The 23,247-nt window shown below is 49.5% G+C and overlaps 1 protein-coding gene across 1 annotated transcript in view; it reads right to left on the bottom strand.

Moving 5' to 3' along the window:
• The window catches only part of ZHX2 (zinc fingers and homeoboxes 2), a 163,235-nt gene that overhangs the window by 11,355 nt on the left and 128,633 nt on the right, over positions 1-23,247 (bottom strand). Inside the window, exon 3 of the mRNA XM_003782373.3 lies at positions 1,670-4,406. Within this exon, the coding sequence (XP_003782421.1) occupies positions 1,674-4,187 (2,514 nt within the window). The 5' untranslated portion in view covers positions 4,188-4,406 and the 3' untranslated portion in view covers positions 1,670-1,673. The remainder of the gene's footprint in view (positions 1-1,669; positions 4,407-23,247) is intronic.

Consider the following 23,247-nt stretch of genomic DNA (forward strand, 5'->3'; position numbering starts at 1 on the left):
TCCATCCTTCCACCCTTCCATCCTTCTATCCTTCCACCCTTCCATCCTTCTATCCTTCCATCCTTCCATCCTTCTATCCTTCCACACTTCCATCCTTCCATCCTTCCATCCTTCCTCCCCTCTTCCCCACAGGTTCTCCTCACTCCTTCACTCCAAGGAGGGAGATAGGTAAGAAGGCAGGAGAGCAGCCAGGGGGAGGGAGAAGCAAGGTGTCCAGGCAGGTGGTGACTGTCTACGGTGACCTTGGTCCACTTCTAGCCCCCTCCGCGGCCTGGCCCTCCCCTCTGGGCGTCCTCACCTGTGTACCCAGAGCGCCTCCTCCTGCACGTGGGAGGAGAAGGAAGACCCGAGGGCATTCTGGGATGGCCCCTCACTAACGCACTCTTTTAATTGCTGAACTGGCTAAAACAAGGTTTCCAGAGGATTTCATTTATTTGCCAGCTGCCTCATTTTATTACCGAATAAATGAATTCACGAGCGACATGGCCAAAGTTGCCTGAGTTCATTACAGCAGAGCCATGGTAATTTCCAGGGCTCCCCTTGGGACCTTATCAATCATTCTGAAGGTTTTTACCTTTATTTCATCATTTTTAAAAGCTGACCAGGGAGGCCCCTTCCACTGTCTTTTAAGCATCCTCTGGAGAAGCCCACCTAAGCAAATGGTGCATCTCCCTCCCTGAGCCAGGTGCCCTTGTAATGTTTCCGCCAAGGGGGAGCCTTCCCTCCTGGGCCCCCCACCCCCAAGCACTGCCCTGCCTTCTAAAGTCAGCACGGAGCAAGGAGCAAGCGCCTGCTTCAGGCCTCACTTTGCGCTGACCTCTCATGAAGCACAAACTCGAGGGCTTCAGTGGCATGTCCCATTATGTGGATGACATGGCCATTAGTAACCATGGTAACCTCCCTTCCCCCAGCTTTTGTAGTTCCACAGGCCTGATTTATACCAGTCTCTCCCAGATTTAAGGGGTGACGGGGACCCAACCAGAGTGGCACCTTTCTTTAGCTGTGACAAGGCAAATACCAAGCACTTTCAAAGCCTTTGAGGTTAATAGAAACAACCTTAAATCTCCGAGACAGCAAACTTGAATACTTACCCGACAGAGTCCAAAAAGAAGTGAAAAAAAAAAGAAAAGAAAAGAAAAAGAAAAGGGGAAAGACACATCCTTTTTCATATTTGTTTTGTTACAGCAGCAAACACACAACACACAGAGGGAGGGTGTGTTTGTTGTTGAGAACAGTCACAACCAGACTTAGAATGCGCAGGCCCAAACGTGGTGTCCAAACAAGGCATGGGCTGTAGGGCTGTCCCCCTTAGCACAGCCTTGCAAATAAGGATGTGAGATTTACCAGCCCCTAATTTTATTTCCTTTTTCAAAGGTCTGAAAAAAAAATAACTCATCCACCACAAAAAAATGATTAAGTATGCGAGGAACCGTGTAGATGAATTAGCTCAATGGAGCCCTTCCACGAGGGGTACATATTTCAAAACATCACACTGTATGGGATACAGATACACAACTATACACAACTCTTACTCACCAATTGAAAAAAAAAGAACCCACCATCCACGTCAACATCTCTGTGCCCTGCAATCTTATATTAACCCTGGAAATAAAAAGAAAGACAGCCTGCCTTCTCCCCTGCTGGGGGGCAGAGGGACAGGTGGAATTACCTGTCTAGGGCTGGCTGGCCTCGGCAGCGGCGCTGTCGGAGTCCGAGTCGGCCAGTTCGGCCGCGCCTTCTGCTGCGGTCTGACTCCAGCTGTCGGACCTGTCTGAGTTGGCATCCTCCTCTCCGACGGTCACCTCCACATAATCCACCACACCTGACTCGCCGTTCTCGTCGCTGCCCTGGCCATCCCGGCTGCTGCCCTCTGACCTGTCCGAGGTGGCCTCCGAGGGCTTTGCTGGCAAACAGTCTTTTGCCTGCTCACTGGCCACTTTTGCCCTGGGCACCAGCTTCTCCAACTCCTCTTCGCAGAACTTTTTAGGGTCCTTGTGACATGGCTGAACCACCTCGCCTCCGTTCTTTGGGCTCTCGGCTACAGGTCTCGTTGCTTTCCTTGACAGAGCAATGCGGCCGGGGTCTTCGGCCGCGTGCTGTTGCTGGTACTGCTCCATCCACTTTAAAGTTCCAGTTTTTAGCAAACATCGGTTCTCCTTGAACCAACGCACAATCTCAGTTCGGACCAGGCCGGTCTTGGCTGCTAGCTGGTCGTACTCCTGGGGGGTAGGCCACTGTGTTCTTGCAAACGTGCTCCTCAGGAGATGAACCTGCTCCTGACTTTTTGAAATTGCTGGTGAAGGGCTGGACAGAGCACTGGTTAACTGGGCACCGGAGAGCTGGTCAAGTCGAGACAGAGCACCATTGGGGGCCACCGCATCCTGGCTCTTTTTGCCAGACCCCATGGAATCCAAGACAGCTTGTTCCATGCTGTCCCGAAGCTTCCGCCTCTCTGAGAACCAGGAGTCGATCTCTCTCCTGCTCAGCTTGGTCTCCACTCTTAGCCGATCCATTTCTGCCTGTGTAGGAAAGGAGCTTTTCAAAAAGCTATCTTCCAGGATTTTAACCTGACCCTGTGTTTTCTCTTTGAACTTCTGCGGGGCAAAGTCTGGGTATGCATGGTATGTGCGACCGTGTCTGGAGGCCGCGATGGCCAACTGGTCTTTGGCAAGGGATTCGCTGGTGATATGGACAATGCCCCTTTGACACCGATACCGGTGGTCACTGAACCACTTCTTGATCTCGCTCCTGGCAAGGCCGGTGACCTCAATGAGCCGGTAGACCTCAGCGTCGTCAGGGAACTGACTCTGGAGGAAGCTGGCCTTGAGATGTGCTATCTGTTCCTTTGTCTTCTTGCGGTCGCTGGCGGGGGGAAGTGGGGTGTTGGCCACTGTGGGTGGGGGCTCTGGCACCTGAGCAATGTGAGGGCGCTTGGGCTCGGGGGCAGCTTGGGGAATCACCAAAGGCCTCTTCTGGCCGTGGTTCGTCACTCCTGCCACAGCAAGCGTGATGGGGGAGCAAGAGACGGTTGTTGACCCACTAGTCACCTGAGTCAGCACCAGACTGGTCTGACCAAGGATCTGGCATGGGAGCGCTGTCTGCAGGATGGGCTGGGTCATCTTCGTGGGGGCCAACTGGGCAGGCAGCACAGTGATCGTGGGGGGTACTGACTGGATGGTGCCATTAAACATCTTCTTCCGGGCCTCTTCCACCTCTTCCGGGGACCAGCTGATGCCGTGCTTTAGTCGTTGGGTGGCAAACCAGATTCTGATGTGCTCCTCTGGGTGTTTGGAGGCAGCTGTCAGCCAGGACAACTCCGCCTGGGTCGGGTAAGGGAACTTGTTGAAGGAGTTGATCATGGTAGCATTTGTATCCAGGGCAGAGTTGTATTTGGTAGTATTTAGTGGGACAGGGACTTTAGGGACAAGGTTGATATTTGGTGGCAGCTGTACAGAAGGCATGACGTGTCCTAATGTGTCTTGGAGGAGCTCCACTCCACCGAGTCTCGAGAGGATCTCAGCTGTGTCTGTCACCAGGCGGGCAGTCCCTTCCACATGATTCTCTGGGGTGACCTCTTCGGGCTTCTTGGGTACCTTCTTGGCATCTGCTTTTGGTTTCCCTGGCTTCATGATGGGGGTTTTACTCACAGAGATCCCAGGATCACTGTCACCGCTTGCAGGACCGCTGGTGGTGATGGACACAATGTGGTTGGTGGCTTCAATGGACTGTTCTAAGACAGTTTGGTTATTACGTTTGATTAACTTCAGCTTGAAGTTGGTCTCCCCGGGATGGAACTTGGAGTTGTGGTCAGACAAAGAGTCGTACTTTTTGGTTGTGAAGTTACATTCAGCGCACACATAAAGGGGGTTGAGAATCACGTTGGGATGCTGCGTGTCAACGTGCTCCGTGAACTCATTCAGGTTTTGTGTGGAGTAGGGGCAGTATTTGCATTCATAACCTCCTTGGAGTTTTTTGGACTGGCTTTCCCCTGTAGATTTCACCTCTATCACTTCACTTTCTTTGGAAGAGTTTTCAGGGTCTGCTGCCCAACTGTCCTTGGCCACATCAGCCTGTGACGTGCCGATTCCTTTTTCTTTGGCCCTGTCTACCTCCTCGGGCACATCTTGTTCCACTACTTGTGATGTCCGTACCATGCATGGAGTTGTAGATTTTCGTTTGCTAGCCATGCTGCCTTTCTGTGTACAATGGCTTATTTTTGGAGGTGGGTAGGAAGGGGGCAGTGAAATTCTTGGAACAAATAAGATAAAAGGCTTTTGGCTTTATTCTCCCTCAAATGGCTTTGGCTTCCCTTGAATGCTGAAGTCCACTGTTCAAATTTCCAGAGTGATTTCAGCACAGAAAATTGCAACCACACCAATCGCGAAACACACCAGGTAGCATCGTATCTGTGGATAAGAAAAAAGACAGGGTCAGTGTCATTTCACAAAAGAAACTTGCATTTATTTCTGAGTTGCTCCCAAGACCCATCCCACCTAAATCAAATACCTATGTATGCACAGATGTGTGAGAGTGGGTGTTTCTGACCAGGAAAAGTCCCAAACTTCTCCTCCCTTCTTGGGGAAGGAAATGAAAACAGGTCCCATGTAAGCAAACAAGGGTGAGGGTCATGACTTCACGTTTAGAGACAAAGGGATACAGACAAGGCACACAGGTACTAAAATCTTCTGAAGTGGTACGTGGAGTGGTGGAGGGGATGGTGCCAGGCTTGCAAGCTGCTTTTATTTATGGTACATCAGAAGCAAGACGTTTCCCTGGGACTGGCAAGTGAAATTTAAATGGGCGTCAGAAAATGGATATGAACATTTTGCTTCTTATCATAAAAGCAAAATCACTTTTAAAAATCTAGAAAGTGCAAAAACATATAAAGGAGAAAAAAGGAAAACCCCAGTCACCTTTAATACTGAAGTTTCACAGTTCCTTCATTTCCGTGAATAGTTCCCCATTTCCATATATACTGAGCAAAATGATTTAAAAAATGGCTGCATGTTATTGCTCTGAGGAAGGAGACCATACAGATCATATTCAGCAGCTGGACTCTTACTGGACGCTTATTTCCAGTCTTTGGCTCACAAAACAGCAGGGAATACCTTTAGTCCTTAGTTTGGATAACTACGTTTGGATGGATGCCTAGAAATGGCTCTCTTGACCCATATAGCCAAGTTTGGGCCTCTGCTGGCCTTTCCCTGGGCTGGATGGATGCACAACCCAGCCTACATAAAGTGTTATTGTTAAGAAGCCTTGCTGATGAGATAAGGGAAAGTTGTTTCAATATGCTTTTCTTGATTGCTAATAAGGTTGAACTGTCTTTAAAAGAATTCCTTGCCATTTATATTCTTTTGTGAATTGCCTGTTTATGTCACTCATATAGCAGTGTTCAGTGGTTTTATTATTTGCAAGAGTTTCTCTCTACATAAATAATATTAATGCCTTACTATGCTTGTTGCAAAAATTTTCCAGTCTATCGTTTACCTTGTCTTTGACTATGTTATAAATTAATGTTTAACATGTAGAAATTCCAAGTTTTAGATAACTAATTTATCATTCTTTCTCCCATGGCTTCTTTCATAGAAATTTTATATTTAGAAAGTGATCCCTGGCAGTGCCTATAGCTCAGTGGGTAGGGTGCCAGCCCCATATATGGAGGGTGGCAGGTTCGAACCTGGCCCCAGCCAGCTATAAGAACAGTGGCAACTGTAACAAAAAATAGCAGGGTGTTGTGGCCGGTGCCCTAGTCCCAGCTACTCGGGAGGCTGAGGCAAGAGAATTGCTTAAGCCTAAGAGTTGGAGGTTGCTGTGAGCTATGATATCATGGTACTCTACCGAGGGCAACATAGTGAGACTCTGTCTCAAAAAAAAAGAAAGTGATCCCTTGTCTTGATAGCTGATACATGTTAATCTATGCTTTCTTAGGAGTGTTTTAGCTTTATTTTTCACATTTAATCCAATTAAATTGGTATTGAATTTATCTTGGTTTAAGCTGTTATTTTTCTTGATAATTACCAACCATCTCAGTAGCATATATACTGTGTTATCTTTTCTTACTAATATGTGGAAACCTTATCATACACTAACTGTTTACATTTCCTACGTTGTTTCTGGATTATCTAATCTGTGCGTCTGATTTAGCTATTGAGCCTTGCATTTATGCCTTGCTTCTAAAAATCAATCAAATATTTAGAGCACATTTTAATATCTGTTAGAGTGAGTTCCTCCTCATTACTCTTCTCTTGCAAAACAGTTCTTGGTTATTTTGCTCGTCTCATAAATCAATTCTCATAAATCAGTATCATCTACAAAATAAAGTCCTATTAGAATTTTGATTGAACTGCACTAAACAAATACCAATTTGGAAGTACAGGAACAGTCTGCTTATTACAAGTAGGGTTTATTAACAGAGCCTAACTGGGGAACGGGGCCAAAAGGACAGGTGACATCCAGGAAGGGAGAGGAATGGCCATGGCCTATCGTTTCTGCCCCCCCACCCCCAGCTTAGGTCTGAGTCGCCCTGAAGGGAGGGATGAAGGGCAGAGGTGAAGAGCTGATTTTCATGAGCAGCTCTGTGGGGCCCTGGATCACCCCCACCTGCTAAGAGGGCTCAGGTGACGAACCTGAGCTAGACTCGGGGAGGGGCATTGCGCCCTTGTAAGCCCAGACCTGGCCCCTGTAAGACTGGAGAAATGGCATTTTCAGGCTGGTCAAATTCATCAGCAGTGAGGGGAGGGTCCCTTGGGGGTGGTGAGGAGGGACACGTGCAGACCAGAGCAGAGGCCGTCATGTCCTTCCTTTGACCGTGCCCAAACTGCCACCTCCAGCCTCCATCTCCTAACCTTGGACTCTTGATCTGGCCTCTCACACATGCTCTGCCTCTCCAGAGTTCATCTCCATCAGGGGCGCCACGGGGACCAACATGTCCCAGGCCTTGCTTTCTCCTCACCCCAGCATGTCCCAGGCTTTGCTCCCTCTCCCCGTCCCTCGCAAGGTCCCAGGCTCTGTCCCGTATCCCCACCCCCCGTGCTCCTGTGGCTCTCTCAGGTATTCACTCCCCTTACGGGTGCCTCTGCCAGAACCTCCACACCCCAAAGCTACTGGGTTCTCAGATCTCAGTGATGAGAGGCATCCTCACCACTGCCCCTATGTAAAATAATGCGTCCCAGCCCCTGTTTCCTTATCTAACTTGGCTTTCTTCACTTGTCAATGGCTAATACCGTATTTATATATTTCGTGGTAAAGGGAGGAGTCTCTACCTGTTCATTGTTTCCAGAACTGCTCTGCCCGATACAGTAGCCACGAGCCACAAGTGGCTCTGAAGAGTTTAAATGAATTCAAATTAAATACAATTAGAAATTCCGTTTCCTTAGCTGCATAAGACACATTTCCAGTGTTCAAAAGCCACATGTAGCTGGTGGCTGTGGTGAAAAACAGTACAGGATATTTCTATCCTTGTGGGAAGTCCTAGCAGACGGCGCTGCTTTAATATAGAAACTCCACAAAGGCGGAAAGTTTGTGCTGTGGTTTCCCCAGAGCCTAGGGTACCTGGCCCATGGTATGCTCAGTTTGCTTTCCATAAATAGTGTTTGAGTATTAAAGTATCTGCAGGGAGGTATCTCATGGGAACTGCAGCTCATATAGTGATGAGGGGTGGAAAAATCTGTGAATGCTCAGGAGGACATGTGTGTGCACGGACGCACGGATGTGTATGTGTGTGTATGTGTGTGCATGTGTGTGTGCATGTGTGTATATGTGTGTGCATGTGCCTGTCTGTGTGTGCTGGGGTTACACGGCAAGGGGTTCTGAAAGGGAAGGGGCTCCTAACGTTCTATAGAGGCACTATTGTTTCCCAGAGTATGGCTAACTTGGCATCCACTGGCCAAGGGGCATTTGAGTTACAATTTTCAAAAGAGGGAGCAAAAGGAAGCTTTCGTGCAGAGCAAGGTGCCAGGCAGGAGTGGACCAGGGGAGAAAAGACCTTCCTTACGGAGACTTCCCATATTGAGAATTATGCAAATCTCTTGGCAAGTGAGCCCCTCAAATGAGGCGGATGGTGGTAAAATGGCTTGGAAGCCTCTCAAGATTCCCCCAAACTGGCTCAATATAAACAAGCATCTTTTAAAACTTATTCGGCAGCCAGGAATCCAAACCAGAGCAGATTAAGAAGGAAAGAGAGAAGGGGGGAGCTCAGAGAACATGGGAGTTGGTGAAGAATTCATTTTTCAGGGTCCTGCTGAGGGAGAAGCAGGAAATGTTGCCTCTGGAAAGATGATTCTGGTACAACAAGGGGCTGGGTGTCTGCAGAGCAGCAGGGTGCTGGCACCTGTCACTCAAGCACGCGAACCACCACCTAGGTTAGGACTGGCACCATGAGGCCTGGTCCTTAGTGGCGTGAAGGCTGAAGGTGTTTCAAGTGCTTCAGGTTCTGATGCAGGAATAAAAAGACGAGTGTATGAGTCAATAAAGGGCATGTTAGGGATAAACTCCAACACAGTCCTTTCTGTAGTGGGTGGAGAGTATTTTGATAGAGCAGCTACAAGGGGAGAGGGTCTCACCGGGGCCAGCTTCCCAGCAGTCTGAGCTGGTCCCAGGCACATCCTACGCCAACCTGAAGACTAGCTGTCCCCTGGGCTGCTCCATGCACTGGAGGAAGGCCCAGTGGGGGGAGACACCAGCCAGCAGACCAGCACCCACCTAGAGCAAGAAGTGTTCCTGCCCTCAGAGGTTGCCTGAGCAAGTCAGAAGCACCACACTGGAGTTAAGGTGCTCAGAGGGAGAGGAGAGGTGAGACCTTCTCTTCACTGACACCCCATCAACTCCCCGGTCTGGAGGCCTGCCCCTCACAGGTGGCTGTGATGCACATGATACCTGAAGAGGAAGCTGAAGCCCCAAGTCACTCTTGCCTCCTGTGCGTGTGTGACATTGACTCTGTTTTCCTTTTATGCAGCGTGGCATTCATCATATACCTCAAGGGACACCCAACCACAACAGGAAAGGACAAGGCCTTGGGATCGACACAGACAGTGACAGAAGCCGTTTCTAGGTGTGGGTGTGGGGCCTTCCCCTCACCGTGAGGTGCTTCTTCCTGGCCCCCCTCCCTGTTGTGAGCGGAATACAGTTGAGTCAGCCCTGGTCTCCCGAGTTTGGGCCTGGGCTGGAGGCCTGTGGACAGCTGGGGGTAGAAAGGTGAAGAAGTTGCTTTGTGGTCCTCAGGAAGCCCCACGAGGGCTGCCATAACAAAGGACTAGGGACTGGGTGGCTTTGGACAAGAGAAATCTTTTCTTTCCCAGTTTTGGAGGCTAGAGGTCTGAGTTGATTTCAGGTCAAGGTTGGTTTCTTCTGAGGCCTCTCTCCTTGGCCTGGAGATGGCCGTCTTCCCCGTGCCCGCACATGGTCTCTGCGTGTCTGTGTCTAGTCTCCTTGCTGTATAGCTACCCCAGTCAGACTGGATCGGGGCCCACTCTAACCCCATTTCATCTGCTTTACCTCTTTAAAGACTCTAGTTCCAAATGAGATCACCTTACAAAGTAGGACTGGTCAGGACTCAACATAATGAATTTTGGGGGAACACAATTTAGGCCCTAACAGCTGGGCAAGGCACTGATAAGCTAGACATCCCCAGATGGCACAAGAAGTGATTTACTCATGCAGGTGGCCAACGCTGACGGAGCACCTGTTGGAGCCAGGCGATGTTCTGGGTACCGAGGATACGGCGATGGACAAACAGACATCACTGTGTGTGTGTAACTCACTATGGAGAAGAGTCGAGTAAGGAACAGACTTGGGGTGTGGGTGGGAGACCTGTGGTTTTTTTTTTTTTTTTTGAGACAGAGCCTCAAGCTGTCCCCCTGGGTAGAGTGCCGTGGCATTACAGCTCACACCAACCTCCAACTCCTGGGCTCAAGCGAGTCTCCTGCCTCCGCCTCCCAAGTAGCTGGGAACACAGGCACCCGCCACAACGCCCGGCTATTTTTTGGTTGCAGCCGTCATTGTTGTTTGGCGGGTCCAGGCTGGGGATTCGAACCCGCCACCTTAGGTGTACGTGGCTGGCGCCTTAGCCGGTTGAGCTATAGGCGCCGAGCCGAGACCTGTGGTTTTAAGCACAGTGGTCAGGGACTCCCTCCCTGAGAAGATAACAGTTGAGCCTGTGGACATTGCAAATTAAAGAAGGAAACAGGGTTTATGAAATAGAGAAGAGGCTGCATTTCATTTTGTGGAGCAGGGTGGCAGAAGGGTAGATAAAGCCTTCACAGGGAGGCAACTGTCCTTTTCTTGGAAATAAAATGGTAAGAATTGCTATTAGTGGAAATCCCCCATGCTTCCTTGATGAATCTTTGTAACAACTTCGCAAAGCCATTGTGCTTACCCTCAATCTGAAGATGAAAGAACCGAGACCAGAGAGGGAAAGCACCTCGCCTAAAGTCACACAGCTAGCTCACAGCAGAGCTAGGATTTGAATGAAGTCTGTCCAAACCCTGGGCTCTTGGAACCACCACACAGCTTCCTGTGGGTCAGTAGCTCTTCAAAGGTGGAGTGGAATTCTGCAAGGTAAGGGGAAGGGAGAGTGACTCCAAAAAGAGGAATCTAGTCATCCCAGGCAGAGAAGACAGCAAGAACAAGTAAGAAAGCAAGAAAACAGCTCAGGGATGACCAGGATTGAGACTAAGGGGCAGGGGTCTGAGGGCAGAAGCCGTGAAGGAGGCCGAATAGGTCAGTTGGGGCTAGATTATAAGTCTGGAACACCACCCTAAGGAGCTGGGGTTTTATTCTGTGCAAAGGAGGGTGAAGCTTTTGGGGCCAGGGTTCTGGAAACGGAGGCATCTCAGAGGTAAGTCAGGGGTGGAGTGAGGATGGCAGGAAGAGAGGCACATTAGTGAGGGTGCAAATTCTCACGCCAAGCAAGATGACCGATAATCCTAACCTGTCCTCAATCAGTCAAGGCCCAGGCTGCTGAGACACGCTCAGCCTCCAAGTTTCCCCTGAAAGTAGATGCTGAGAGCTTTTCACTTTTCATCCAGAACTTTCTCCCATTCAGTCTGGCCTCCCTTCTGTACCACGGAGTGGCTGGATGATGGGGGTTTAAATGTGGCAACGCTGATTCTCGTTTAATCACTTCCCCAATAACATCAGCAGCTAATGTTCCCCAAAGGCTTAGCATATGCCAATTGTTAAGTTTCATTTCTCAAAAACCCTATGTGGACATCAAGGCCCAGAGAGGTTAAGGAGCGTGGTTAAAATCATACAGCCTAGGTAGTGGAGCTGGGATACAAACCTCGTGTACAGACACATCACTTGGGGATCTTATTGAAACAGAGTCTGATCCAGAATGTCTGATGCAGGCCCTGCATGTCTGCATTCCCACAGGGAGGGTGCTGCTGCAGAGCCAGCCCATGCTTTGAGCACCAGGGCTCTACAAGGCTCCCCAGGTGAGTCCTCTCCCCCTGCCACCTCTTCTTCCTCCTCCCACCCTCATTTCCAGAGACAGGTGGTGGCATTTCCTGACCTTTCCCTGCATGTGGCCATTTGTCCCTGGGGGAGGGACAAATGGCTCAAACTGCCAGGCCTACTGACTCTTCTCAAGGTGGCTGGTTCGCAGAGTGGCTGTCAGGGTAGGAGGTGTCTCAGCTCTTGGCCTCCCTAGGGAGGCACCTGGGGGCGGTGGGGAGGCTGTCTGCAGAGGTCTCCTGTGGCTCAGGGGCTCCCCACCTGTTGTTGGCCGCGCTCTGAGCACAGAGAGCGCTCAAGAGCTGCTCACTTTTAAGGAATCACACCTTCGGGCTTTGACAGGGATGCCACTTCTCATTTCAGAGCTTTTCTCTGGGGCTGTCAGGGAAAATAACAGGGCTGCCTCTGAGCTTTCAAAGGAAGCATCTTGTCAAGACATCAAAGCCGAAAAGGATGCTTTTAGCTTTCGGGGTCTTTGGACAGAGCTGCTAACAGATTCCTCCTCAGTTCATGGAGGGTAGATCTTTTCTGGGGGGGAGGAGGGAGCGGGAGATTGTTCCTTTGTGTTTTAAACTCACAACATTAGCCTCCTGCCCAAGGAATTCTGATGGGTGGCTGGGTTGTGTGATGGGGGTGGGTGGGGATGAGCAGGAAGAATGGGGTGCTAGAAAGTAGGGATCCTGGGTTCCCCAGTGCTCTCCTTAGCTATTTGTCTTGGCCTCCATTTTTCTCATCTGTTAAACAGGAATTGTTTTTAAAAGGTCTCTGGTGACCCTGAATTAATTCCCCAGTTTTCTGATTTTGCCCTGTTCTACCTTAAATCTAAACTTCAGTTTTCGGGGATGGCCTTATAACATGGCTCCTAAACCTGGAGCGCTTAGGAAAAACACAGATGCCCACGACCCATCCAGTTTCATAGTCCAAACACACTGCAGCAGGGCCCAGAAACTTGCATTTCTAACCGGCAGCTGCTGTTGACCACTGGTTGCCTCGGCAGTAAGAGGCCATTTGGCTTCTTCTAACCCAGAACTGGTTGGGCTGACCCTGTCCCAGGAAGACGAGGAGACGTCCCCTGCTGCATTCTTTGCAGCAGCTGAAACCGGAAACAGCCCAAGCTGCTCACGGTGTCAGGGAGTGGAATATTCTTCTCCCCAGGGGAATGACAGAGGATTCAGAGGAGAAGGTAGAAAGCGAGGGAAGAACTGTACAAAATGATGATCCTGAGAAAGAACAGAACACAGGATGCTGTGTGCTCCATACCCATACACATCTTTAGAAACAGGATCCACAGCAGCAGAGTTGGTGGCTGGGGGACACGAGCTTTAGGAAGCTATTTCCTGTTATCCACTGCTACCCGCATTTGCATTTAACTTTCTGTCTTGCCTAGTTGCTCCAATGGATACTTTTTTTTTGCAGTTTTTGGCAGGGGCTGGGTTTGAACCCACCACCTCTGGCATATGAGGTCAGCGCCCTACTCCTTTGAGCCACAGGCGCCACCCACCAATGGATACATTTTTACAAGGAAAAGAACGGGTTTTTGGGTTTGCGGATCCAGTTAAGTCGAGGCAGGATGACAGGGCACTAAGATGTTATTTATGTGCATGATCTTTGTTATGCCCACAGCACTACCCAAGGCCATCCTTGCCTTTTACAGATGAGGAAACTGAGGCTCAGAGAGGCTCAACGGCTTGCTCAGGAGGGTGGAGCCCAGATAATTCTGGATCCGCATCTGCTGCTCAGTCCCTGTAACACACAGCTGGTGACTGTTGACAATTCCATTTCCTGACGCTAAATCTACAAATTAAATTTCTCACAAATTCTGAGTGGCTTTCCCCTCTGGGGTATTCAGAGGAGTATGATTTTAATTGAATTGTGATTTTTTTTCAACTTGCTGCTCCTACAAATTCTCTCGGTAGGCAGGAGAAAGCTGGTATGTTTCTTTCTAGTTGAAAAACCTTCACGAGTCGCCAGTGGATGAAAGGAAGTTTGTGGCTGCTTCACGCAGCCCATGGCAAGAGCACCAGCTCAGGGTGACACTGGGCTCTGAGAGGGGGAGGGGTGGTGGCTTTAGACGGGGTAGTTAGGACCCAGGAGCAGAGAAAGCAGCTACAGCTAGGAAGTCAGAGCTGCGCTGGGCCCACATGAGCCCCAAGCCAGAATTTACTCATTTACCCAGAAACAATGAATTCTAAAGCTCAGAAGCTTTAGCTCTGCAATGGGTGAAGACCTGGCCTCAAGGGGTCTTTCTACCCCTCAGTGCTCACCATTAGTGCCCACCTGGCTGGCATATGGGGTGCAGGCTGGAGCCAGCCTCTGCACTTTGAATCCTGGTTCTGTCATTTACCAGCAGAGGACCCCACCTGTCTCTGGCTACAGCCAGGATGCCCACCTCTCAGCTCTCAGGATGTCCACCTCTTAGATCTCAGGATGCCCACCTCTCAGCTCCCAGGATGTCCACCTCTCAGCTCTCCGGATGTCCACCTCTCAGCTCCCAGGATACCCACCTCTCAGCTCCCAGGATGCCCGCCTCTCAGATCTCAGGATGCCCACCTCTCAGCTCCCAGGATACCCACCTCTCAGATCTCAGGATGTCCACCTCTCAGCTCCCAGGATGCCTACCTTTCAGATCTCAGGATGCCCACTGCTCAGATCTCAGGATGCCCACCTCTCAGATCTCAGGATGCCCACCTCTCAGATCTCAGGATGCCCACCTCTCAGCTCTCACGATGCCCACCTCTCAGATCTCAGGATGCCTACCTCTCAGCTCCCAGGATACCCATCTCTCAGATCTCAGGATGCCCACCTCTCAGATCTCAGGATGCCCACCTCTCAGCACCCAGGATGCCCACCTTTTAGCTCCCAAACCCACACGAAAGCCAGAGAACATCAAATATAGCACATTTACCCACCACAGCCAGCCTCAGTCCCTGGAGCTGGGAAATGGGCTGAATCTCTACCTGCAGGACTGGCCTAACGAGAACCTTTCACACTGGCATGTTTCGGGTTCCTAAAGGTTGGACTCCTCAGTACGTTAAGTCTGAGCGATGAGCAGCCTGATGAGGTCATGTTCAGATGTACTGCTCCCTCCTCCCCCTACTGGACCCCCTTCCTCTCCACAGCCCCTCTCAGGGGCCAGCCCGAGTTAAGGAGCTGCCCGTTTGCACTAGCTCATCCCACCTGGTCCTGCCATGACGTCATTTTGCTCATTTGTGATCCTATACCTCAAATTTCCCATAGCAAATGTTCTCATATTAATTCTAACTTTCCTCTCTGTTTTGGTAGAAGACTTTGCCTTATGTATTGCTGAGAAGATCAAGGTCACCTTCTCCCCAGCTTCACATATCTGTTTCCCTTCCAGCCAGCCAAGAGGAGGTCCCTGGCCTCCCTGTTACAGAGCTAATCCCTGCCCCTGCCCCTGACTCAGGGCTCTCCCAACTCCCACCTCCCTCCTCCAGGCCCCCTTCCTTTTGGGTTCCAAACACCTCAGGTTCCCATTTCCCTGTAAAAGTAAACAAAGCAAAGCAAACATGGAAAAGCGAGACCAAATTTCCCACGAACACCCGATTCTGCTGTTATCTGCACATTATTATACCAACTCCTGCTTTGCGTAGCAGAGGTGAGGAGCTCCCGAGAGAGACAGGCCTCCTAGATCTGGCTCCACCACTGTGGTGTGTGATCCTGCAGAAGTCATGACAATCTTCTGAGGCCTCCACCTTCCCATGGGTGATATGGGGATGAAAATGGTACCCAGGTCATGGCGCTGCTCAGAGGATCTAGCGAGTTAATCTGAGTATAATGTTTGGCTCTGTACCAGATCCCTGATGAGCTCTGAGCTCGCAACACAGGGTACCTGTCATTAACATTATGTCCCCAGACTTCTCCAGGGAAGTTTGTGATTACTGCTTCTCTTGTTGCAAGGTTCACCCCTTGTCTCTGTGTATTCTGCCCTTCCATGGTTCCGACACTTTTCAACTACCAAATACATCCCACACTACTGACCCCTCGGAGCAAACCAGCATCCTCACAAATCCTCTGGCTGGTTGCTCTGGGCTGTGCTCCTGGTTCTCCTCTCAGCTGCGCCATCTCCATCTCCTCTCTGCCTCTCCCATCTGCATCCATGCCCTTGGCACTTCCCATCCCTCTCCCCTCCATGTTCCTTGGTGAACACGTCTGATTCAAAGCTCTGAATCGCCCTTGCAGATACTCGCCTCCTCTCTCCAGAGCTCCTCCTCAGCTGCTGGCAAGAAGACAGGAGGAACCAGAGGGATTTGTACCTGGACAGAAGGCTGCAGTGGCCACTCTCCACTGAAACTGGTTTTCTGAAACAAGGTCAAAGTGATCCACGAAAACTATGAAACACAATATATGAATAAAAAGTGGATGATCCACTCCCACTCCATTGGAGGACAAACTCTACTCACTCGGGAAGGTAGACCTGGAGGGGAAATTTGGCAGAGCTGGGCTAGATGGGCCTCAGTTTCCTTTCTTCCTTTTTTCCTTTCCTTCTATTTCATTCCCTTTTCTCTCCCTTCCCTTCTCTCCCTCCCTCCCTCCCTTTCTCTTTCTTTCTTTTCTTTTCTTTTCTTTTTTTTTTTTGACAGAGTCTCACTTTGTCACCCTTGGTAGAGTGCCATGCCATCACAGCTCTCAGCAACCTCAAACTCTTGGGCTCAAGCGATTCTCTTTGCCTCAGCCTTCTGAGTAGCTGGGACTATAGGCACCCACCACAATGCCCAGCTATTTTTAGAGATGCCTCACTCTGGCTCAGGCTTGGTCCTACCTGTGAGCTCAGGCAATCTAACCTCCTTGACCTCCCCGAATGCTGGTATTACAGGCGTGAGCCACTGCGCCCAGCCTCACAGTCTCTTTCTAGTGCATGCTGTGTTGCTGTATGCATTCACAATCACTTCAAATTTAACACATCTAGAATTAAGTTCACCCTCTGCCCTGCCACCCCAGCCAATCCTGACCTTCCTGTAATGTTCCTTATTCCAAAAAGGAGCACCAGAATCTCCCCAGTCATTCAGAATGGAAGCCGAGATTCCCCTTGTTCCTTGACTGCTTCCTTCCCATCCATAGTTTACTGTGCACTAGGCCTTCCAACTCTGCTTCCTCGATATCTCCTAATGCTTCATTCCCCGCTCTGGCGGGGTGCCCTCAGCCTCTCAGCAACATAATGATGCCTGCATCTCAGCCTGCACTCTGTGACCCACCTGTGGGATACAGGCACTGCCTGTCCTTCCCCCCATTCTCTGGCAAGGGCAGTCCAGTTTTCGAAAGAAATACCTTTATACCCACCCTAGGCCCATGGGAACCACCAGTGGTGCATGTGCAACTTGGTCCTGGCCAATCAGATTAAGAAACAGCCCTGACCCAAGTGAAGACAGCAGTTCGGGCCAGTGGGATTCTCTGGGGCTTTTGTTGTAATCATTGGGAGAAAAAATATGCTCCTTTTTCTGGTGGAGTTGCTGACGGCATCAGACATAAGCCCAGGGCCATGTTGCCACCATGAGAGAGAACACACCCTTATGCTGAGCTGAGAGACACAGAGACCCAGTCCTGGTGACAACCCACCGAATCCTGCAGACTCACAGACTTTCTCACGTCACTTTGCTTAAACCAGTTTGATGGGGTTTTCTGTCACTGAAATGTCCTGACAGTTAGTTTCTGGCCAACCCCTTCATTGCCACCATGTCTCTCTAAAACGGCAATTCTCAGCCTCTTGGCCGTGACAGCAGGCTGGGCGAGACAGCAGGCCTCTCTGCAGCGCTCTCCTAGGGTCACCTGCGGTCCTTGATGTGCTGGCTCTAATTCCACACCATTTCCCCCCCCTTAAGAAAGAACCTCAGAACATGAGTGGGAGTGACATTTTTATAGGGGTAACCTTGAGTCCTCGCCAACCAAGGAAAGTTAAGCCACTCGTGAGCTTCAATAGTTTATTTTTAGCAGCAGATTTCTTGCCGCCACGTACCTTCCAACTGAGGCTATGACCGAGCATCGTGCTTCTACACATGAATCTGATCGCATCCCCCTGTCCTCCACTCCCCGCAGGAGTACTGGGAGTGAGCTGCAGGAGTTGCTGGCTGCTACCAAACTGCATCTCACACCCTGTTCCCTTCCTCAAACATTCCTGGTGTTTTACAAGAGATGTACTGTACAGCAGAAGACCTATATTTTTTTACACAGAAACACGGACTTCAGAAAACAGAACACAGTTTGCTCATCCATTCATTCTTGAGCACCTGCTATGTGCCAGACGCGGCTTCATTTTTATTCTTTTATTTTAATTAATTAATTTTTTTGAGACAGAGTCTTACTCTGTTGCTGTTGCCCAGGGCAGAGTGCTATGGTGTCAGCCTAGCTCACAGCAACCTCAAACTCCTGGGTTCAAGTGATCCCCCTGCCTCAGGCTCTCAAGTAGCTGGGACTACAGGTGCCTGCCACAATGCCTGGCTAATTTTTCTTTTTTTAGCAGAGATGGGTCTCACACTTGTTCTGATTGGTCTTGAACTGCTGAGCGCATTTGATGGATTGATCAATCATCTAGCTTGGGCCTCCCAGAGTGCTAGGCTTACAGGCGTGAGCCACTGGGCCTGTCCTCAGACACTGTTTTAGATACTCAGGGAATAAGATGTAAGATTCCTGCTCTCAAGGAGATAAAAACTATATAGAAAAGGAAGAACTTAGAGATAGTGGTAAGTGCTGAGCAAAGAGCTTAAAAAATGATGTGATGGTGACAAAAGAGCTACTTTCAGAGAGAGAAGCAGGGAAAGCCTCTCTGAGGACAGGCTATCCCAGCTGAGATCTACGGACGGAGAAGAACAGCCCTGCCAGGCTAATGAACATCGGGGAAACAGAGGAGGCTCAGTGACATTCCGCGCTCCCTGCAAAATACTTTACAGGTTGTTAAGTTGTTATTCAAAAATCCTATTCCCTCCAAAGATACTTTCCAAAGGCCTTAAAAAACTTCTTCAACAAGTACAACTTTTCACTTACCGGCATGAAAACAAAGCTCCTCAATGGTTTTGAAATAGAAAAAAGCTTTTCTTTTTCCTCCTTAGGACAACTCAGGAGTAAGTAGGTGAATGTAAGTTGAGTGCTCCAAACAAAAGAGGGGAAACACTCACTCAGATGTTAGAAGAAATTTTTATCCCAAATCATAGCTTTTATAAAGTGGATGAAAACCCAAACTATAGCATATCGTTTTTTGAAGTTGTCAAAAGGAAGCCCTTCTTGATAGCTTATGAAAAGGACTTTGCCCCCAAACGCCGTGCTCTGTCTTCACTGGGGAAAATTGTTGGAAAAAGCCAGAATCGAGAAGCTCCACAGGGCACTGGCTGGGAAGGCTCCTAGAAATGACCTACGTTGTTCATCAGTCAAGACCAACCATGAGATCTGGGAAAGAGCAGAACGTAAGCACGGTGAGAAGACCCAGAATCTCATTTTCACCATCATTATGAGGCTTCGTGGCCTGCCTTGGGCAGGTGGGGACGTGTCTCCCAGAGCTGGCTGTCCCAGAGTGATGGGTTCTGCTGGGTGGCTCTCAGTCCTCAATGTCATGGTGGGTCAGGGTGTTTTGAGCTGAAGTGATCCTTGAGAAGCTGGTTGAGCAGAGTGGGTAAGTCCATAAGCTTTGGAACCAAAAACTAGAACTAACCACGGTTTGAATTGTGGCTTCTTCTAACACTAATAGTTATAGGATGCTGACAAGACACTCTCCTAGATTTGGTTTATTTATTTATAATAAATTAATTTATCTGGAACTAATGACTACCTCCCAGAATTAAAGATTAAATGGCATAATGCTTGTAAAGATTCCACTATAACACCAAGTATTGGCAAATGTGCGATGAATGGTGGCAACTTTGGGATGACATGAGGGCCCCACTAGATGTTTTATAAAGCAGAAATTAGTGTGGTATAAAGACTAGGACAAAGGTGAGGTTAATTTGATCCCATGGAGAAGACGGAGGTAGCCCATGACTCTATGTCCTAAGCTATGAAAATCAGGAAATTGTCTTTGAGTGTGTCTATCTGCCAGGGTTTCAAACCATAAACCTATCATAGTTTAACACCTTTACTCTTCCTCCTTCTCTAAGCAATAATCATGCTTAAAAAAAAACAACAAGATTAAGACATATTTTGAAGCAAAGTAGGTTCATTATTTTTGCAATTAATTCCTGATGCTCTCACCTTCTCCAAGGCAAAACATTCTTTCTCTGTGTAGAAAGAATCCTAACAGCCGCTACCACATACAAGCACACACATCTACACACCCACAAACACAGAAAACCAGGGCTGGGAGAAGAGTGATGTGTTTCTGAAAGCAGAAAAGGAAAAAAGTCTTGCTGAGATAGAAAAAAAGAATCAATTCTGGTTTTATGTGTCACATACATAAATAAATAAAGTACTATCAAATGTTTAAGATGGGCCCACTCTGATTTACAATCCATCAAATTCTTCTATGAAAACATTTAGAGAGGCTGTGAGACTACAGGGATTTATTATATCGACAATTCCCGGTGTAACCTTTTCATTTCCCTCCTTGTGGGTGATTCGTGCACACTCCATCTTCCTAGAGCTAGGAGTGGAATGAGATTTCGCTACTCCCCAGGCTCGGATCAGGGCGAGACAGGGCTTTTCAGCAGTGGCTTAGATTCTGCCTGTCAGATCTCTGTCTCCATTCTCCCCTCCAGCCCTGCCTCCAGCCCCCTATCCCGTCCTCTGCAGCAACAAACCCCCAGCTTTCTCTTGAGCCCTTTTCATCTCTACCTGGGAGAGACTTCTCTTTATCTCAAAGCTTTGGATCAAGGGTGAAGGTTTATTCTTATTCTCTGATAGAACATCCTCCACAAAGCCATTCATCCAAACCTGTTAAATCCTAGATAAAAACCACCCAGACTTAAACTGCGTCTAGAGGCTACGTCCCTGCATCTCTCTGCACAGGACTCAGGGCATGGTAAGCTGAAAAAGGCCTCAAAGATAAGCAGGTCCTAATCCCTGGAACCTGGAAAGTTACCCTGTGTGGCAAAAAGCCCTGAAGATATGATTTCATGATGTGCTTAAGGATCTTGAGATGGGGAGATTGTCCTGTGGGGCCCTAATTGTACCTGCAAGGGTCCTTCTAACAGGGAGGCAGGAGGAGATTTGGTTACAGAGCAGACGGTGGTGTGATGACCAAAGCAGACATTGGGGTGATGCACTTTGGAGATGCAGCAGCTGGAAAAGGCAGGAAAACAGACTCCCCAGTCCCCAGAGCCTCCTGAAGGAACTGGCTCTGCCGGTGCCTTGACCACAGCCCACTGGATCTGAGCTTTGACTTCTCACCTGAAGAACTCTAAGGGAATAACATGGTGATTACAGCCTCTGAGTCTGTGGCAATTTGTTAGAGCAGCCATCGTAAAGGGACACAGTGGGCAGGCGGAGCTCAGTTTGCAGCCTGTGACAGTCCTCTGACTCCACCCGGCCCTTAGGAAGCACCTTTCTACCTCCAGGCAGAAGCTGGGGCCCCAGCTCCGCCAACCCTGGAGAAGCTAAACTGCTGTTTCTTGGGAATAAGCAATGAGTTAGCACCCCAGTCCCTTTCCACAAGATCCATAAGGCCAAAATCTGCTGTTTCCAGTTTCCACAGAGTTGCCAAGGATAGGGTGATGATTCTCTCTGCTCTGCATTTTAAAATGATACCTTTAAAGGGACACAAGCACCAGATCATCCTGCTCACTTCACCTCCAGATCAGGTCCACGGTTCATCTGCCTCACTTATTTCCCATTGCACGCACCTGATACCAGTTCCATCATCTCCCATCTGGATTTGGCCTGATTTCCCTTGGGCCTCCATTCAATCCCCCACCTCCATTCATTAATCCTCCAGAAAGAGCTCCTAAAATCAGAAATCACACTTGCTTACATATCCTGGTGCTCAGGCCATAGCCCAGACTAACTACATCATAATCTTGGGGCAGGACTGGGCATCAGTAGGTTTGATGTTCCCTGGGTGATGCCATTGGGCAGCCCAGGCCAAGACCCTCCTGGAGACTCTCACATGGCAGCGTGTGATGACAGTGCCCATGCTCAGAACACCTGCCACATAGCCAGCAGTGCACACCCCTGCATACTACCTGTGGCCCCTGGGGGTGCAGACAGGGAGCCCCACGCAAGCTGTATCCCAACATAACCCAACCGCTTCAGTCAGGCAGGGTGAAGGTCAGGAGGACTGTGGGCTGCAGACTGCAAATCTGGTCTTATCCAGCCCCACTCATTTCTCAAGTGACAAAATCATTGCTTGAAGAGGTGTCACAGCCCTCTCTATAGGCTAGTGGGCGTTTGGCAGGTGACACATGGAAACCCATTGGAAGATGGATCCTAATCAGACCTAGAGCAGCCCTCACCCAGAGAAGACTCTCATGATAACACCAGGACCAGCTTTGGGTTGAAAGGGTGATGGTTCTGGTTGACCTTGCCCAATTGGACCGTGGTCTGGGGTGCTGGGGCATCAGCCACCCCCTCCTACTTCCCATGGGTTTGATGTGTTCCCAGCACTATGCACCTCTTGTGGAAGGCCTCTCAGTCGCATGCGCATGAAGCAGACAGAAGAAAGAGAAGGTCCTCTGTAGGATCACCTACCCCACGGAGGCAGAATTCTTACCAAGTCTGTCCAGAGAGGAAGGGTTCTCGAAAGGTATGATTTTGTATTTACACTTGGGAAAGCACCTGTAGGACTGCCCACTCTTCCACATTTTAAAGCAGTTTTGTAAATGGCTGCTCTGTTTACAAAATCACCAGGCTGCTTGTTCCTTTGTGCCAACAGTGCCCCATCTCCTCTGCACCAGTAACACAACAGTGATGATGCTGACAGGAGGAAGCGTCCCTCTGGGTTTAACTGTGCACTGCAGCCCACAAAACACTGTTACACACATGCCCTTGTAGGAGCCTCTCGCCACCCCGCAGAGCACAGCAGGAAGCACTAGAACCTCTATGTCCCCCTGAGACCACTGAGGATGAGAGAGGTCTTCAGTGGTCTGCCCCAGAGCCTGCCCTGTGCCAGTCTTCCCTGTTACCTTCTGGTCTGCAGGAGCAGGGAACAGGAAGATTATTACCTTCCTGTTGTACACACAGGACATATGGCGTGGGAATGGTCAGCTGAATTGAAGGAGGGGCAAAATTCAGCCCCCTTTGCTGGCCTCTGTGGGTTTTCCTTTTGGTAGAATGACATACCAGTCATCTACAACCAACCATATGACATCCATGGCCTTCCGTATAGTTAGACTGGTGCTGGGGATTGCTGTCCGCCACAGATCACTTGCTGACTCCTGTGCCTCCAGCTCCCTGGGACCCGCCGAATGAGGGAGAGAACACGTTTGGGCCTGGCTTACAGATGGTTCTGACACACCTGCCCCGCAGCCAGTGAACAATTGCACATGAAGCCTGGCCACAGGCCATGGAATTGTCTGGTCCTGACATGTTGCCCATCGTCCTGAAGCAGCTGGTTGGATAGAACGGTGGACTGGTCTTTTGGAGATGCAGTGACAGGAGCCATAGGCCACTAATACTGTCCTTCTCAGGGAGTTTAATATCTCATGAAGGAAGTGGTCTTTGATTAAGAAGCCACAAAACTTACTATTTAATGACAGAACGACAGCAGTGGGCAGCCTGATTTCACAAAGGCAGGCATTTCTCTGGGGCAGTGGCGCTCAACCTTTGCTCCACTCTGACATCAGCAGGGGAGCTTTCAAACACTCCAGTGCCCGGGCCTCACCCCACACTGAAGAGCCACAGTCTCTGTAGGTGAGGACT

Source organism: Otolemur garnettii, unplaced genomic scaffold (assembly GCF_000181295.1).
Source record: "Otolemur garnettii isolate 467f Iridium unplaced genomic scaffold, OtoGar3 scaffold00004, whole genome shotgun sequence".
NCBI classification, from domain to species: Eukaryota; Metazoa; Chordata; class Mammalia; order Primates; family Galagidae; genus Otolemur; species Otolemur garnettii.